General features: G+C 50.5%; 1 protein-coding gene across 3 annotated transcripts in view; it reads left to right on the forward strand.

Moving 5' to 3' along the window:
- The window catches only part of kalrna (kalirin RhoGEF kinase a), an 82,015-nt gene that overhangs the window by 21,793 nt on the left and 44,438 nt on the right, over positions 1-15,784 (forward strand). For all 3 annotated transcript variants that reach the window (XM_076013961.1, XM_076013962.1, XM_076013963.1), the window contains exons 2-14: positions 1,608-1,682; positions 4,747-4,861; positions 5,802-5,994; positions 6,194-6,367; positions 6,445-6,528; positions 6,641-6,772; positions 6,871-6,993; positions 8,738-8,860; positions 9,828-10,019; positions 11,050-11,181; positions 11,431-11,529; positions 11,621-11,752; positions 14,699-14,821. In XM_076013961.1, the coding sequence (XP_075870076.1) occupies positions 1,608-1,682; positions 4,747-4,861; positions 5,802-5,994; positions 6,194-6,367; positions 6,445-6,528; positions 6,641-6,772; positions 6,871-6,993; positions 8,738-8,860; positions 9,828-10,019; positions 11,050-11,181; positions 11,431-11,529; positions 11,621-11,752; positions 14,699-14,821 (1,697 nt within the window). The remainder of the gene's footprint in view (positions 1-1,607; positions 1,683-4,746; positions 4,862-5,801; positions 5,995-6,193; positions 6,368-6,444; positions 6,529-6,640; positions 6,773-6,870; positions 6,994-8,737; positions 8,861-9,827; positions 10,020-11,049; positions 11,182-11,430; positions 11,530-11,620; positions 11,753-14,698; positions 14,822-15,784) is intronic.

Consider the following 15,784-nt stretch of genomic DNA (forward strand, 5'->3'; position numbering starts at 1 on the left):
TCTAGGAAGGGGGCGTGTCTTTACCTTGTCCCGCCCACCCTCATTAACGACTGTACAGCCGTGTGACTATTTATGTTGTGCGGTGTGTGTGTGTGTGTGTGTGTGTGTGTGTGTGTGTGTGTGCGTGTGTGTGGTCAGAGCTGCTGTAATCACAGCGACGCAGCTACTGTACAAACACATGCTGGATGTCTGCGCGCGTGTGTGTGTGTGTGTGTCTGAGTGTGTGTCTATTTATGTGTGTGTGTGTGTCGTCCCCAGAGAGTCGTCCTCGCCGTCTAATTCCGCCGCTAACGACTTCCTCGCCGCCGCCGCAGCAGCGAGTCGCGCTGAAATGAACCCCGTCACATCCGTCAGGATGAATCACCGCCGCTGCTTCTTCCCTCCGACAGACTCACAGCCACTTGTAGCACCTGCCACCTTGAACAGGTGTTGGGGGAGGGCGGGGAAGGGCGGGGGGATTAGGATTGTGTACCGGCTGACGGTGGCAGGAAGCGCTAAAAAAAAACCAAACCCAGAGTGAGCATCAGCAGGTGTTTGTTTGAAAGAGCCGCAGCCATCGTCTCTCATCAGAGTATTTCTAAATTTTCCGGTGTTGCTGAGGAGGAAGAGGAGGAGGAGGAGGAAGAGGAAGACTGAGTCATCAGTAGATCATGTGACGCCCGGCTCAATGCCTTCAGAGGGAGAGGAAGAACATTTCTAAAAATATCAAGAACAACATGGTCTCTTTTTTTTTTTTTTTTTTTTTTTTTTAAAGTTCTCATCGTAAACAGAACTGACAACCATTTGGAATATTTGGGAAAATCTGATCCACTTATTTTCCTTTCGAAATAAGCGGACACATTGTAGAATTCAAACTCTGAAAGAATTTGACATATTTTGTCATTTTGAGTTGGGGATGAAAACGATCGATTCATTCATTCATCGTCAGTTGATTGACCTTATCGATCAGTTAACCATTAACTGATAAGTGAACATTTTTCCTGGGAACCTAAATTTCACATTTGAAAGTGTGTAAGGAGCACATTATTGAACCCTTACATCCCTGAAATGATGTTTTACATTAGAGAAGAGTTAAAAACACCCGAATCATTGATCTGCTGACTTCTAATGGCTCACATTTCAACTCCGTTCTCGGTATTTATGACCATCACAGTGTCTACAGGTCCACTGCTCTTTCCTGCCACTGCACTGTTAGAATGATATTATCTACCCGTGTGAAAAATGCTCAATTCATTCCGACTCATTTAATTGAATGGATTAAATTCTTAATGGACAGTGAATCAATAATCGTTGAATTGTTAACGTCCCTATTTCGAGTTCTTTGCTTCCCTGTTTCAGCACCACGGTGTTTTGATCTCTGTCTCCTGAGTCTGATATTTTGCAGACTGTGTGTGTGTGAGAGGCCGCGCACGTGTGTGTGTGTGTGGGGGTGTGGAGGGGATGATTGCCAGCCAGGCCTTCGCTCATCCAGTGCACACAGTTTGGTCCTTGTCTTCTGCTGTGGTTGAAAACACGGCAGGCGGGGGAGCAGAGAGGGAAGTGAAGCAACAATGACAAAGGATGGAATGTTTGACGGGATTAACGCAGTACCCTCTGTCCACCTGCAGGGTCCCTCCGGACGGAAGGCGTCAAGGCGTCCGACGTCCTGCCGGTGCTGAAGGAGAAAGTCGCCTTCGTGTCAGGTGAGTTTCGTCCACTCTGACCTGGACTGAGAGACTCACTCGGAAAGCACACGTTCACCAATGTTGCCCTCTGGAGTTTGATTGGAGGGTTTTCCAGTTTGCTGTGCCTGTGTCTGTCTGCAACTCCCGCGCGATCAGTGCGGAGCAGCGGGACGGAGTTGCTCGAGATCCTCACTGGAGGAGGCGACTCTGCTGAGAACTCTGCAGCATCCGACTGCTGAGTTTGCCATGAAAATCACATTATTTTGCCAGCGATTCTGCAGTGATTTGATTTGGATTTGAATAGAAACGGACCTTAATCTCACTGATGCACCAAATCTGGTCCGTCTGTCTGCCTGCCTGTCTGCCTGCCTGTCTGTCTGTCTGTCTGTCTGCCTGCCTGCCTGCCTGTCTGTGTCTGATTGACTGTCTGTCTGTCTGCCTGCCTGTCTGTCTGTCTGTGTCTGGTTGACTGTCTGTCTGTCTCTGTCTGGTTGACTGTCTGTCTGCCTGTCTGTCTGTGTCTGGTTGTCTGTCTGTCTGTCTGTCTGGTTGACTGTCTGGTTGGCTTGCTGACTGGCTGGGGGCTGTCTGTCTGTCTGTCTGTCTGTCTCTGTCTGGTTGGATGGCTGTCTGTCTGTCTGTCTGTCTGTCTGTCTGTCTGGTTGACTGTCTGGCTGGCTTGCTGATTGGCTGGGGGGCTGTCTGGCTGTCTGTCTGTCTGGCTGTCTTGCTGATTGGCTGGTTGGCTGGTTGGCTGTCAGTCTGTTTGATTCTCATGTTTTTATGCAGCACAGACGTCCAGTTTAGATTCTGACAAATCCTGTCCAGATGGGACATTTTAGGCCGGTTTTAAACTCAACAAAAACAAATTTCTGGAGCCGAGTGGCTCCAATTCTTCTTCCTCTCCTTCTCTTCTCTTCTCTTCGTCTTCGTCTTCTTCCGAAATCTTCTCCTTCTTCTTCTCCTCCTCCTTCTTCTTCAACATCTGGAGCCTCTGGACGTGACACCAGAATGACATCACCCAGCCCCTGCGGGTCAAACAACCAGATCTGTCGGGCTGGGCGGCTCCGAGGTGCAGGAGCGGAGACAGGAAGTGGGCGGCGGCCGCCGTGGCAGGGCTCTTCACACCTCCAACACGAGTCGTGCGCACCCGGTGCCGCCTTGGCAGGCGCCGCCGCTCGCCGCGGCCAAGATCAACAGTGCGAGGCGGCGGGAGAGCTGTTCCTGTTGGCGCAGCGCAAATCCACCCGTTTGTTTCAGGCTAAAAACCCGACGGCACAGTTCTGGGTTGAAAGTGGCACCAAACAAAATTCTTCAAAACCATTTGGAGCCTTCGTGTGGTTCTTTTCAATCTCTTTCTGGGACCTTTCGACACGTTTTGCCACGTTTTGCTTAGGAACAATGTGTTGCGTTGTCATAACTCTGGAACGTTTTATGAGTTCGTTTGATTTTTTATTTATTTTTTTCACCACTATCTGAAAAAAGACTCGAGCCGCTTGCCTTATTTTGGGAACGGAGCTGATGCACAATAGTTTCACAACTCAGCCAGTTGACTGCGATTCCTGGAATCATCCCTCCATCTTCTGCTGCTTCCAGTCCACTCTCCTTCTTCCCAACCGATGGCATGGAGGTCAAAGGTCACTGTGAACTGAAAACACTGGCTAAAAGTTCAAATAAATACCCTGCAGTGAACAGCAAATCCTGGCTTGTCTAAATTGAAATCTAAAGATAAATACGTGTAAGTCCAGCAGTGGATGTTTTACACTGGGAAGAGGAATGTTTGACTCTAAACCTGACGAAAAATGCCAAAGAATGATTCACTGGTTGGCGTGTTTACAGAAAAGCTACCGTGGAGGCGGAGCTTTTCGAGTTTTCCATTCTGTGTTTTGCCCTAAATTGGCTCAACGTCGTTCGCTCCCCACGAGGCAGCCGCAGCTCAGAGGGTGAAAGAGTGACAGCGAGGAGAGGAGTGTAAGGGTGCCAACATCAGTCAGTCGTCAAGATTCCTGCCTGGATTACACACACACACACACACACACACACACACACACACACACACACACACACACACACACACACGCGCGCGCGCAGGCTCTCTTTGAAAGAAATTCAGCTTTTCCACGTCTGAGTAGCACTTTCACCATCCTACTGGTTTGTGGTTCTTCCATTAATTCCAACACAAACATCGCTGCACACGTCCTTCCTCACTGCGAGGAGCAAGAAGAGGGGAGGAGGCGGAGGAGGAGAAGGAAGTGGAGGATGACGAGGTGCAAGAGAAGGAGGAGGAGGCGACTCGTGTTACAGATTTGAGAGCTTTTAGTGCGAAACAACACGCAGATTGTGTCTGATGTGGTTGTGGTGGTGATGAAGGAGTGATGGTGGTCTGCTGCTGCTGCAGCTGCTGCTGCCGCTGCTGCTGCTGCTGCTGCCTCAACCTCACTCAATGTCTTTTATTGTTGAATCCATCGGACCTGGTTTTTGGAAGATCTGCAGTGTTATTAGTTGGTCCAGAGCAGAGGTGGGCGACTCTTTGACTGGTGGGGCCACAGTGGGTTTGAAATGTGCCAGAGGGGGGTAGCGGAGCAGCAGCAGATGGCTGGAGTGTTTTGGTGAGCCACCACAGAGGAGGAAACAATCTATCATGGGATATGGAGAAAACATGTTGCTTCAGTGTCACTGTAAAATGAAGTTAAAGGGAGCTCTTTATTGCAATGACTCTGAAAACACTCAACCATGTAGGAGATACAGCTGTTTGGTGACTGACTGACTGTTGATATCATTTCTTCAAGTTGGGCGGCCTGGATTAAAAAGCTTTATGGGCCGCACATGGCCCACAGGCCGCAGTTTGCCCCTGGTTTGTCTCGTCTGACGGTGGTGTTGTCAGACGGTTGATGCTGCACCTGGGGCCGTGGAAATATCTCACCTGAAGGTCAAAGAAGGACATGAAGGTCGTGAACTGGACCTGTCCTGCCCATTCACAAACACTCGTTATGTTTTTTTTCTTGTTTGTTTGTGTGTGTGTGTGTGTGTGTGTGTGTGTGTCACACACCAATGGTATATGACTTTTTTTTTTTTTTTACAGGTGGGCGGGACAAACGAGGAGGACCAATCCTGACATTTCCGGCCAGAAGTAACCACGACCGAATAAAACAGGAAGACCTGAGGAGGCTGGTGACCTACCTGTCTACTGTTCCTAGGTGAACACACACACACACACACACACACACACACACACACACACACACACACACACACACACACACACACACACACACACACACACACACACCGCCGAGTGCCTTTTCACTGCAGAGGTCAAAATGCGTCTCAATCAGACACATTCAGGCGAGATGAGAGCTCTTAGTGTTGAGTGCTCTGTGGAATCAAACGCTCTTTTCTCCAGGCTCTACACACACACACACACACACACACACACACACACACACACACACACACACACACACTCAGACTGAGTGACTGTGATTAGCATCCCGGTGAAAGGCGAAGTGTTGGCCGCCAGTGTGAGACACTTGACGTTCGTCTGCATACGCCAGTAGCAGCAGCAGCAGCAGTAGTAATAGCAGCAGCAGCAGCAGCAGCAGCAGCAGTAGTAATAGCAGCAGCAGCAGCAGCAGCAGCAGCAGCAGTAGCAGCAGCAGTAGCAGCAGTAGCAGCAGCAGCAGCAGCAGCAGCAGCAGCAGCAGCAGTAGTAATAGCAGCAGCAGCAGCAGCAGCAGCAGCAGCAGTAGCAGCAGCAGTAGCAGCAGCAGTAGCAGCAGCAGCAGCAGTAGTAATAGCAGCAGCAGCAGCAGTAGTAATAGCAGCAGCAGCAGCAGCAGCAGCAGCAGCTCTGGGCTGAAAGTGTGTCTCTTGTGCTCAGAATTGTCTTGGTTTATCTCCTGCAAACAGCTGTGACTGGTCTGGATTGACGAGTGACGGTGGTGCATTCAGGGACAGTCAGATGTAAATGGAGGCTAATCATGGAACACTCAGGCAGTGCGGTTATTAAAACAACTTTGTTTTGAGGGAATGGGGGGGGAAAGTTGTGCGGAACCAGAGGTTGTTTTGTGGGCGTGGCCTCCCTCGGCTGCAGCTGATTGGCCCTGATTGGCTCCTCCCCTCTCTGTGCTTCTCCAGCGAGGACGTCTGCAAGCGCGGCTTCACCGTCATCATCGACATGCGCGGCTCCAAGTGGGAGCTCATCAAGCCGCTGCTGAAGACGCTGCAGGAGTTCTTCCCCGCCGAGATCTGCGTGGCGCTCATCATCAAGCCCGACAACTTCTGGCAGAAGCAGAAGACCAACTTTGGCAGCGCCAAGTTCTCCTTTGAGGTCAGACCTTGCCTCTCTTGGTTCTGTTGGTTCTGTTGGTTCTGGTGAATGAAGACTGTTGAATTCTTCAGCTTTGGCTGATTTACCTCCAGAACAGAAGTTCGTCAGACTGTTTTTTCTTTGAGCCTTTTCCAAGGTGGAATGGTGAAACCCGGGGAGATCCTCCTGGTTTAAGAACAGAACTGACTTCCTGTTTCAGACCAGCATGGTGTCGGTGGAAGGCCTGGCCAAGCTGGTGGACCCCTCCCAGCTGACGGAGGACTTCGAGGGCTCTCTGGACTACAACCACGAGGAGTGGATGGACCTCAGGGTGTCTCTGGAGGAGTTCATGTCCAACGCCGTCCACCTGCTGTCCAGACTGGAGGACCTGCAGGTGGCACCTAGGAAGGAGCGAGAGCTCTCTGCTGGGTGGAAGTGAAGAGAAGATGTGACGGCTGCTGTGTGTTTCAGGAGCTCCTGTCCAGGAAGGACTTCCCCTCCGACGTGGAAGGATCCCGCCGGCTGATCGAGGAGCACACGCAGCTGAAGAAGAAGGTGAAGGACCTTCCTGGACAAAGTGACTGCAGCACCTTAGTCCTCCTTATCAACTCTCCTCCTCCTCCTCTTCTTCCTCTTTCTTCCTCTCCTTCTCCTTCTCCTCCTCCAGGTGCTGAAGGCTCCGGTGGAGGAGTTGGACCGAGAAGGTCAGAGGTTACTGCAGTGCATCCGCTCCAGCGACGGTTTCTCCGGGAGGAACTGCATCTCCGGCTCGGCCGACTTCCAGAGCCTGGTGCCCAAAGTCAGTCCTCACTCCTCCGACAACCGCACCAGGCCAACGGTCCTCCATCAATCCTCACCATGGGTTGATTGGAAGCTTCACTCGCTGCTTTCTTCCAGGTGGCCAGTCTGCTGGACAAGCTCCACTCCACCAGGCAGAACCTCCACCAGATGTGGCACGTCAGGAAGCTGAAGCTGGACCAGTGTTTCCAGCTGCGCCTCTTCGAGCAGGACGCCGAGAAGGTGAGCGCTTCTCACGTTGTGTCATGTGATGTCACGTTGTGTCATGTGATGTCACGCGTGTGATGTTTGTTCCCCTCGACTGCTGCCAACAAACTGCTGAGGCTGCAGGACAAACACAGAGAGAGCTGAGGTCACCACGCATGAATCCAGGGAGGCCCAGTGTTGCTGCTGTCCGGGTGTTTGTTCGTGTCCTGACACACACACACACACACACACACACACACACACACACACACACACACACACACACACACACACACACACACACACAAACACACACACAGTGCATTGCTCCACATGCAGCAGCAGTAAATATTTACGGTAGAGCAAACAGAGCGAAGGAGCCCAAGTCGTAGAAAACATTTTTCTTTGTCCGCCTCGGAGTCGTCAGGTTGAGTGTAGGAGAGCGGGGGAGGGGGTGGAGGGTGGGCGGAGCTTCCCACCGTGGGAAACCACGTCCGACCACGACCAGGTTGTTGTTCTCCAGGAGAACCGCCGGCCGCTCGGTTTCCCCAGCCTGACCTCCATCAGCTGTTGTGTGTTTGCTTGTTCTTCACCCTCGGCGGTGCCGGCGGCCGTGCTGCTCTGCCCGCACTGTTGACCTCACTCACCGTAGCGTCTCCTCACTGGCCTGCTCCAGGACCGGCCACACAGGCCGCACACACATTCCTTGGAGTTTTACTCTCTGTCTGGGAAACAGCGTTGCAGTCCTGGAGGTTGGTCTCGGCCTCCAGGCCACTTTTTAAGGGTCTCGGCAAATTTGTCTTGATCTGGTCTCCATCTCCATGCTCTCTATTCCTGGTCTGGTCTCCATCTCCATGCTCTCTAGTCCTGGTCTGGTCTCCATCTCCATGCTCTCTAGTCTTGCTATGGTCTCCATCTCCATGCTCTCTAGTCTTGGTCTGGTCTCCATCTCCATGCTCTGTAGTCTTGATCTGGTCTCCATCTCCATGCTCTGTAGTCCTGGTCTGGTCTCCATCTCCATGCTCTCTAGTCTTGATCTGGTCTCCATCTCCATGCTCTGTAGTCTTGCTCTGGTCTCCATCTCCATGCTCTCTAGTCCTGGTCTGGTCTCCATCTCCATGCTCTCTAGTCTTGATCTGGTCTCCATCTCCATGCTCTCTAGTCCTGGTCTGGTCTCCATCTCCATGCTCTCTAGTCTTGATCTGGTCTCCATCTCCATGCTCTCTAGTCCTGGTCTGGTCTCCATCTCCATGCTCTCTAGTCCTGGTCTGGTCTCCATCTCCATGCTCTCTAGTCCTGGTCTGGTCTCCATCTCCATGCTCTCTAGTCTTGCTCTGGTCTCCATCTCCATGCTCTCTAGTCCTGGTCTGGTCTCCATCTCCATGCTCTCTAGTCCTGGTCTGGTCTCCATCTCCATGCTCTCTAGTCTTGATCTGGTCTCCATCTCCATGCTCTCTAGTCCTGGTCTGGTCTCCATCTCCATGCTCTCTAGTCTTGCTATGGTCTCCATCTCCATGCTCTCTAGTCTTGCTCTGGTCTCCATCTCCATGCTCTCTAGTCTTGCTCTGGTCTCCATCTCCATGCTCTCTAGTCTTGCTATGGTCTCCATCTCCATGCTCTCTAGTCTTGGGAAGGTCTTGGTCTCAGTTGGTTCGATGAGGAAGTGTTGTCCAGCGTGTCCTCGCTCATCCCTGTAGCAGTAGTACAGAGACAAATACTTTGTCTCTGTACTTGAGTAGATTTTTCACCTCTCTGTACTTGTTGTATTTCTTTTTCACAGATGTTTGACTGGATCAGCCACAACAAGGAGGTGTTCCTGCAGAGTCACACTGAGATCGGCCGCAGCTACCAGCACGCCGTGGAGCTGCAGACTCAGCACAACCACTTCGCCATGAACTCCATGGTAAGCGAGGCGTTCACTGTCTCGGGACAGGGCAGCGAGCGCACCAGCGCCTCACTTCACTCACTCACTGTGACTCAGTTTCAGTGTGACGTTCTGTCATTCTTGGATTTATTTGTCCGAACCGATGTTCTCTGCATTCCGTGATAGTTCATGAAATGTGGAACGTTGATTCAGGGAGAACGGAGCCTCATGGTTCCACGCACAGGAATCAGTAGGGAGTTCAACTACCTGCCGAAAGAAGTAGCTTAACTACAAAAGAGGGTTTGGGCCGCAAGAAGAGAAAAAAATATTACAGGAAGGGTTTTTTCATTTCGACTTTTACGTTGAAATTTACAAAAAAATATAAAATATAAAAGTTTACATTTTGTGGATAAAGTCGACGCAAATAAAGTGGAACATTTTGTGAATAACGTGGACATTTTGAGATTAACGATAAATCAATTGATGGCATTCGCACACCTTTGTCATTTAACAACATGTCTTCTGTGGAGCGACTTGTGAAATTGTGCTTTAAAGTGTAGTGGTTTAGTAACAAGGAAATCCTTGCTCCTCTAGCACACAGTGTGGTAATAAGCTTTATTCTCGATTTGGAAACTTGAAAAAAAACAATGGCAACAATGAAGTCATCGTTAATCCTGTCAGTTGTAAATGATATAACCAAGATAATACAATGAAACACGCACTCTCAAATGGAAATATTGACATTAAAGATCTTAAGGAGGTGCGAGGCCCTGACAATTCCATCCAATTCCACAACCACCACTTGTGTTTATGGCTGATATCTCAGATGTGGTTCCTGCAATTCCAGTTTCCACCAAAGAGGGCACTAAATCCCAGCCTAACCCCCCAGCTGGAGCGCAGTTCAGCCTGGAAAATGTTGTTGAGTGATTGTGCTTTATTGACGTCACATCGGCTCCAACGTGTTCCTGTGTTCCTGTCGTTTCTTGTTTGTTTGTCTTTTCCCCAGAATGCCTACGTCAACATCAACAGGATCATGTCGGTGGCGAGCCGCCTGGCCGAGGCGGGCCACTACGCCTCGGCTCAGATCAAGCAGATCTCAGGTCAGCTGGACCAGGACTGGAAGAGCTTCGCTGCCGCTCTGGACGAGCGCTCCACCATCCTGGCCATGTCGTCAGTCTTCCACCAGAAGGCCGAGCGGGTGAGCGCCACCACACGTTCTAGAGCGGGGCGTGGCCAAGCTACGGCCCGGGGGCCACACGCGGCCCATTCAGCTTTCTAATCCGGCCCGCTGAACCAGAAGAAATGATCCTAATAGTCAGTCAGTCATAAAAGTATAAAGTGATGAAGGGATTTATTTTGCAGGACTTCCCAGGTCTTCAGGTTCTGTGTTTACCCTGAGAGTCTGGTTTAAAGTGGTGTCTGATTAAAGCGGTCCCATCAAACTGCAGCTCAGCTGAGTCCTGGCCGGTGGAGGCGGCAGCAGATGGGACGTGTTTGACCCCCGCCGGGGCGGTCGACACCGACTGCAAGTGTTTGTTTGAGAGGGAGGAAGCGCTGAGGGATGATTCATTACAACAACAAAAAAAAGAAGAAGAGAAAAGAAAATTGTCGAGGGAAACGCGAGGAGGGAAGACGGCGCCGTACGTTATTTAAAGTGCAATAAAACAGCGGAAAGTTGATCCATTGACTTAAAAATGAAGCTGAGGTGCAGTCAATTTTATTTTAATAAAGAAAAACCCTGCTTTTTGAAAACGCCTTCAAGAATTAAAGGAAAATGACATTTCACACTTGTACACTGTCTCTCTCTCACTCTCTCTCTCTCTCTCTCTCTCTGTCTGTCTCTCTCTCTCTCCCTCCCCCACCCTCTCTCTCTCTCTCTCTCTCCCCCTCTCTCCCTCTCTCTCTCACTCTCTGTCTTTCTCTCTCTCCCTCTCTCTGTCTGTCTCTGTCTGTCTCCCTCTCTCTCTCTCCCTCCCCCCCTCTCTCTCTCTGTCTGTCTCTATCTGTCTGTCTCTGTCTGTCTGTCTGTCTCTCTCTCTCCCACTTTCTCTCCCTCTCTCTCCCTCTCTCCCACTCTCTCTCCCTCTCTCCCACTCTCTCTCCCTCTCTCCCTCTCTCCCACTTTCTCTCCCTCTCTCCCACTCTCTCTCCCTCTCTCCCACTCTCTCTCACTCTCTCTCCCTCTCTCTCTCCCTCTCTGTCTGTCTGTCTGTGTGTCTGTCCCTCAGTTCCTGTCGGAGGTGGAGGCCTGGTGTAAGGTGTGCAGTGAGGGGGGTCTCCCGTCGGAGATGCAGGAGCTGGAACTGGCCATCCACCGGCACCAGAGTCTGTACGAGCAGGTCACCCAGGCCTACACCGAGGTGCGGCGCCAGGGAGAAACACTTTCTGTCTTTGAGATCATGAGAAACAATGCAAAGAGAAAAAAATATACATATGTATATATATATATATATATATATATATGTATATATATATATATATATATATATATGTGTGTGTAACTCTCGTGATTTAATCTAAATCTGTGAAAAGCTTGAAGGAAATTCATTTTTTTCACACACACACACACACACAGAGGCAGAGCTAATGTGAGAGGACTGTTTGTGCAGGTGAGTCAGGACGGCAAGGCCCTACTGGACGTCCTGCAGAGGCCGCTGAGTCCCGGCAACTCCGAGTCGCTCACCGCCACCGCCAACTACTCCAAAGCGGTGGGTACCTGGAAGGTTGCTGACGGCGGGCGTGGGGCGGGGCATCTCGCTCATGAACCCTCTGTCTGTCTGTCTGTCTCCTCCTGGGCAGGTCCACTGCATCCTGGACGTGGTCCACGAGATCCTGCACCACCAGCGGCGCCTGGAGAACATCTGGCAGCACCGGAAGGTCCGGCTGCACCAGAGGCTGCAGCTGTGTGTGTTCCAGCAGGACGTCCAGCAGGTACACACACACACACACACACACACACACACACAGCAATTAGAAAGCGAGCGTGTCGAGCTGCAGGAGACAAGCGAGTGGAAATAAAAAAACATATATTTTTCAGACACATGCTTTGAATTTTCAGAGTGAAGATTTAGAGGTGCTGTGAAAAAAATCCTGAAGGACGGAAGAAAAAACGGTTTGATGGAACCGCAGCGTAGTGTGTAATCTTGTAGTGAAGCATGTAATCAAGTGAAGAGGCAGCGTTCACGTGTGTGTGTGTGTGTGTGTGTGTGTGTGTGTGCGTGCGTGTGTGTCCTACTGCACCTCATTGGCTGAGCAGTGTGACGTCCACGGCAACCAATCAGTGTTCTTTCAGTTTCAGGAGAGCAGGAAGTGAGTGTGCTTCTCCTCCACTGTGGCTCCGCCCACAGAGACCACGTGCACATTAGACTGATTAACAGTCATTGTCTGTAGCTGTGTGTGTGTGTGTGTGTGTGTATGTGTGTGTGAATGGCGACTTATCCAGGGTTTAACCCCGCCTTCAGCCCCCCCACTGCTGGGATGGACCCCCCCCTCCATGCTCAACATCCTGGTCCAGCTGGGGAAGCAGCTCAGTCGTGATTGGTTGCTGGGAGAGAAAGCAGCAGATTGTGATTGGAGGAGGAGGATGTGAGGGAGAGGAAAAAGAGGAGGAGGGGCAGCGGTGGAGGAGGAAGAGGAAGAAAGAAGAAAAGGTGGGAGATGAGGAGGAAGAGGAGGTGGTGGAGTAGGTGGAGGAAGAGAAAGAGAGGAGGAGGAGGAGAAGCAGGTAGAGGAGGAGAAAGAGCAGTTAGAGGAGGAAGAGGAGCAGGTAGAGGAGAGGAATGACAAGGAGAGGAGGAGGAGGAGGAGGAGGAGGAGGAGGAGATGCTAAGTGAAGAGCGCAGTGGGAAGCTGAGGGTGACTCAGCTGCAGTCTCCCTGGGTGAACCTCTGCCTGCATCTCTCCATTAATAGGGAGTGTGTGTGTGTGTGTGTGTGTGTGTGTGTGTGTGTGTGTGTGTGTGTGTGTTTGTGTGTGTGTGTCAATCCGTGATGTCATGCTGCAGTCAGTCTTGGGTCAGCTGAGGGTCAGTAGGTCTGCGGAGCTGCAACAGCTGCTCCACTCAGGCTGTCTGTTTCTGTCTTGGCTCCGCCCACCTTCACCTCTGGGTGGTGTCTCTCCGGGGGTCACATGATCAACCAGGAGCCTGGAACCAGGAACAGGCGTCACTCTGATTTACGTGCTGTTGGCGCGGGCCAACTCTTTCTCTCGCCTCCTTTAGTTCCGCCCCTCCTTTAGCTCCGCCCCTCCTCCTCCTCCTCAGTGTGTGACGCTGTGCCTGACGGTGGGAAGTGATGAAGCTCCGTCTTCACACTGATTTATGTCCCGGACGATACGACCTCGGATTAGATCACCCTCCCTCTCTCTGTCCCTCCCTCCCACCCCCCAATCCCCCCTCTCCCTCTCTCTCTCTCTCTCTCTCTCTCTCTCTCTCTCTCTCTCTCTCTCTCTCTCCCTCACTCTCTCTCTCTCTCTCCCTCTCTCTCCCTCACTCTCTCTCTCTCTCTCCCTCCCTCTCTCGCTCTCTCTCGCCCTGTGTCTCGTTAGCTCTCTCTCTCTCTCTCTCTCTCTCTCTCGCCCTGTGTCTCGTTAGCTCTCTCTCTCTCTCTCGTGCACTCTCTGGGGCCACCTGGAGATGTTCTCGATGTTCTCTGTGTCACTCCAGCGGGATCCATCTCCCCTCCCCTCCGGCCTTACGGGACTCGTTTGTATGTTGCGCTCAGACTCTGTGACTCCATCTGCGGAGGAGTTGTTTTCAATGAAGCGGCTCTATTGTCTCAGAGCAGCAAGGAGATTTAGGGGAGGGCGGGGGGGGGGGGGGGTATCTTCGTCTTCTCTGTGCTAGTGCCGCTTTAGCTGCTGACTACACCCGACTGTACAGACGACACAGGGGCTCCTGTATTAAGTCCTTTGTTTACTTGGTATCAACCTGAGACCAAATGAAGGACTGGTATCAACAGGACTGATACCAGTACCAATACCAGTAGTTGTCATTGAATGATTTTTGGATTTTTGGATCATGGTAAAACACAGGACAAACATCGTGACAGTGTGGAAACAATAACACAAGTATATTTTCCCTTTTACAGCACACAATTGTTTAAGAAAAAAGTGCAAATGAACAATGAAGAAAGCAACAATGTGACATAATTTACACCTAACAATGCAGCACCAACCGCCTTCCATTACACGCTGATATTTGCGCAGAATGAAGTCAATTTGTAAGCCATTCACAACTGGGAAGAAGGAACTGTGTAGAAGAGAAACTGATAATACAAATAATAATCCCATACCAATACTCACCTTGGTGTGGATACAATTGATATTTACATCGGTAAGCCCCGCCCCCAGACGACACACACGTGCACGTGGCCTTTCAACGGAGCGACACTTGGCAACCTGCTGCAAGGTTTAGTCTGTCTGCCATCGCTAATTCACGAGCTAATTCATGAGCTAATTCACAAGCTAATTCACAAGCTAATTCATGAGATAATTCACAAGCTAATTTACAAGCTAATTCACGAGCTAATTCATGAGCTAATTCACAAGCTAATTTACAAGCTAATTCACAAGCTAATTCATGAACTAATTCATGAGGTAAGTCACAAGCTAATTCACAAAGTCATTCATGAGCTAATAAATGAGATAATTCACGAGATAATTTACGAGTTAATTCACAAGCTAAATCAGGAGCTAATTCACAAGCTAATTCAGGAGCTAATTCACAAGCTAATTCAGGAGCTAATTCAGGAGCTCTGAGGGCTGTGATTCTGAGTGCATCTCCTCAGGAAGATGAAGCTCCTCAGCGACTGTGACCGTGATCGTTGCCTTCTCCTTTTCCTCCTCCTCCTCCTCCTCCTCCTCCTCCTCCTGCGCCAGGTGATGGACTGGATCGAGAACCATGGCGAGGCCTTCCTCAGCAAGCACACGGGCGTGGGGAAGTCGCTGCACAGAGCTCGAGCCCTGCAGAAGAGACACGACGACTTTGAGGACGTCGCCCAGGTGAGTCTGAGTCTCCTCACAGCTCGCGGCCCAACCTCTGAGTTGTGCCGGCTGGTTACCACCGGAGGACCTTGGCCTCCTGCTAACATGTGTTAGCAATCTGCTGCGATGAATTCCTTTTATTCATTTCCTCTCATAAACCACCTGGTGGGCTGCTCAGCAGCGTGTCTGCGTCGCCATATAAGGCGTCCGTCCGTCCGTCCGTCTGTCCGTCCGTCCGCACCCTCTGATGAAAGTAGCCGGTGGTTGATATGCAGTGCAACACTGGTGTGTGGCAGCGTGTTTCTTCTCTCCTGTTTGAAGTGTGTTTATCCAATAAAAGAGTGTTTAGTATAATAATAATAATCCCGTGTTTACACTGGATTAGGATTAGCCTTCATAACCCGTCGTGGATCAGTGCTATATGGGTCACACACAGACACACACACACACACACACACACACACACACACACACACGCACGTTCTTTCTTTTTTTCAGAACATTCCAAGACTGTTTGTGGGGTTTTGGTTTAGTGTTAAAAAAAAAAAAAGGAAGACGACGATGAGTCATCACCCCTGCTGCTCTCGCTTCATCTGCAGCCAAACATCCTCATGTTACATTGTGTTAAAAGGTCGATAATGTATCATCTTCCTGTCAGGGTTAGAGTCAAACCAAAAACTCGTCCAGTCAAAGTCAGTGACTGGCTGCGTTTCCATGGCAGTTTCCTCCACAAAGTACAATTCAGCTGCGATGTGCAGGTGAAGAGCATCGGCCGTGATTCTCGTCAAGTGCAGACAAGATTTGAAGAGAATCGCCACTTTTTGTGGAAACGCAGCGACTGATCAGGTTGGAATCATTAAAAAAAATATATATATATATATGTATATATATATATTTCTAGTGCCCCCTGGTGGTCACTATTTCCTCTCACCATCACGTGCGTGTTCATAATTTGCAGTCTTTTAATTGATTACATCGCTG

Source organism: Nelusetta ayraudi, unplaced genomic scaffold, assembly GCF_046127955.1.
Source record: "Nelusetta ayraudi isolate G7.1 ecotype Tasmania unplaced genomic scaffold, CSIRO-AGI_Nayr_v1 ptg000163l, whole genome shotgun sequence".
Classification (NCBI taxonomy): Eukaryota; Metazoa; Chordata; class Actinopteri; order Tetraodontiformes; family Monacanthidae; genus Nelusetta; species Nelusetta ayraudi.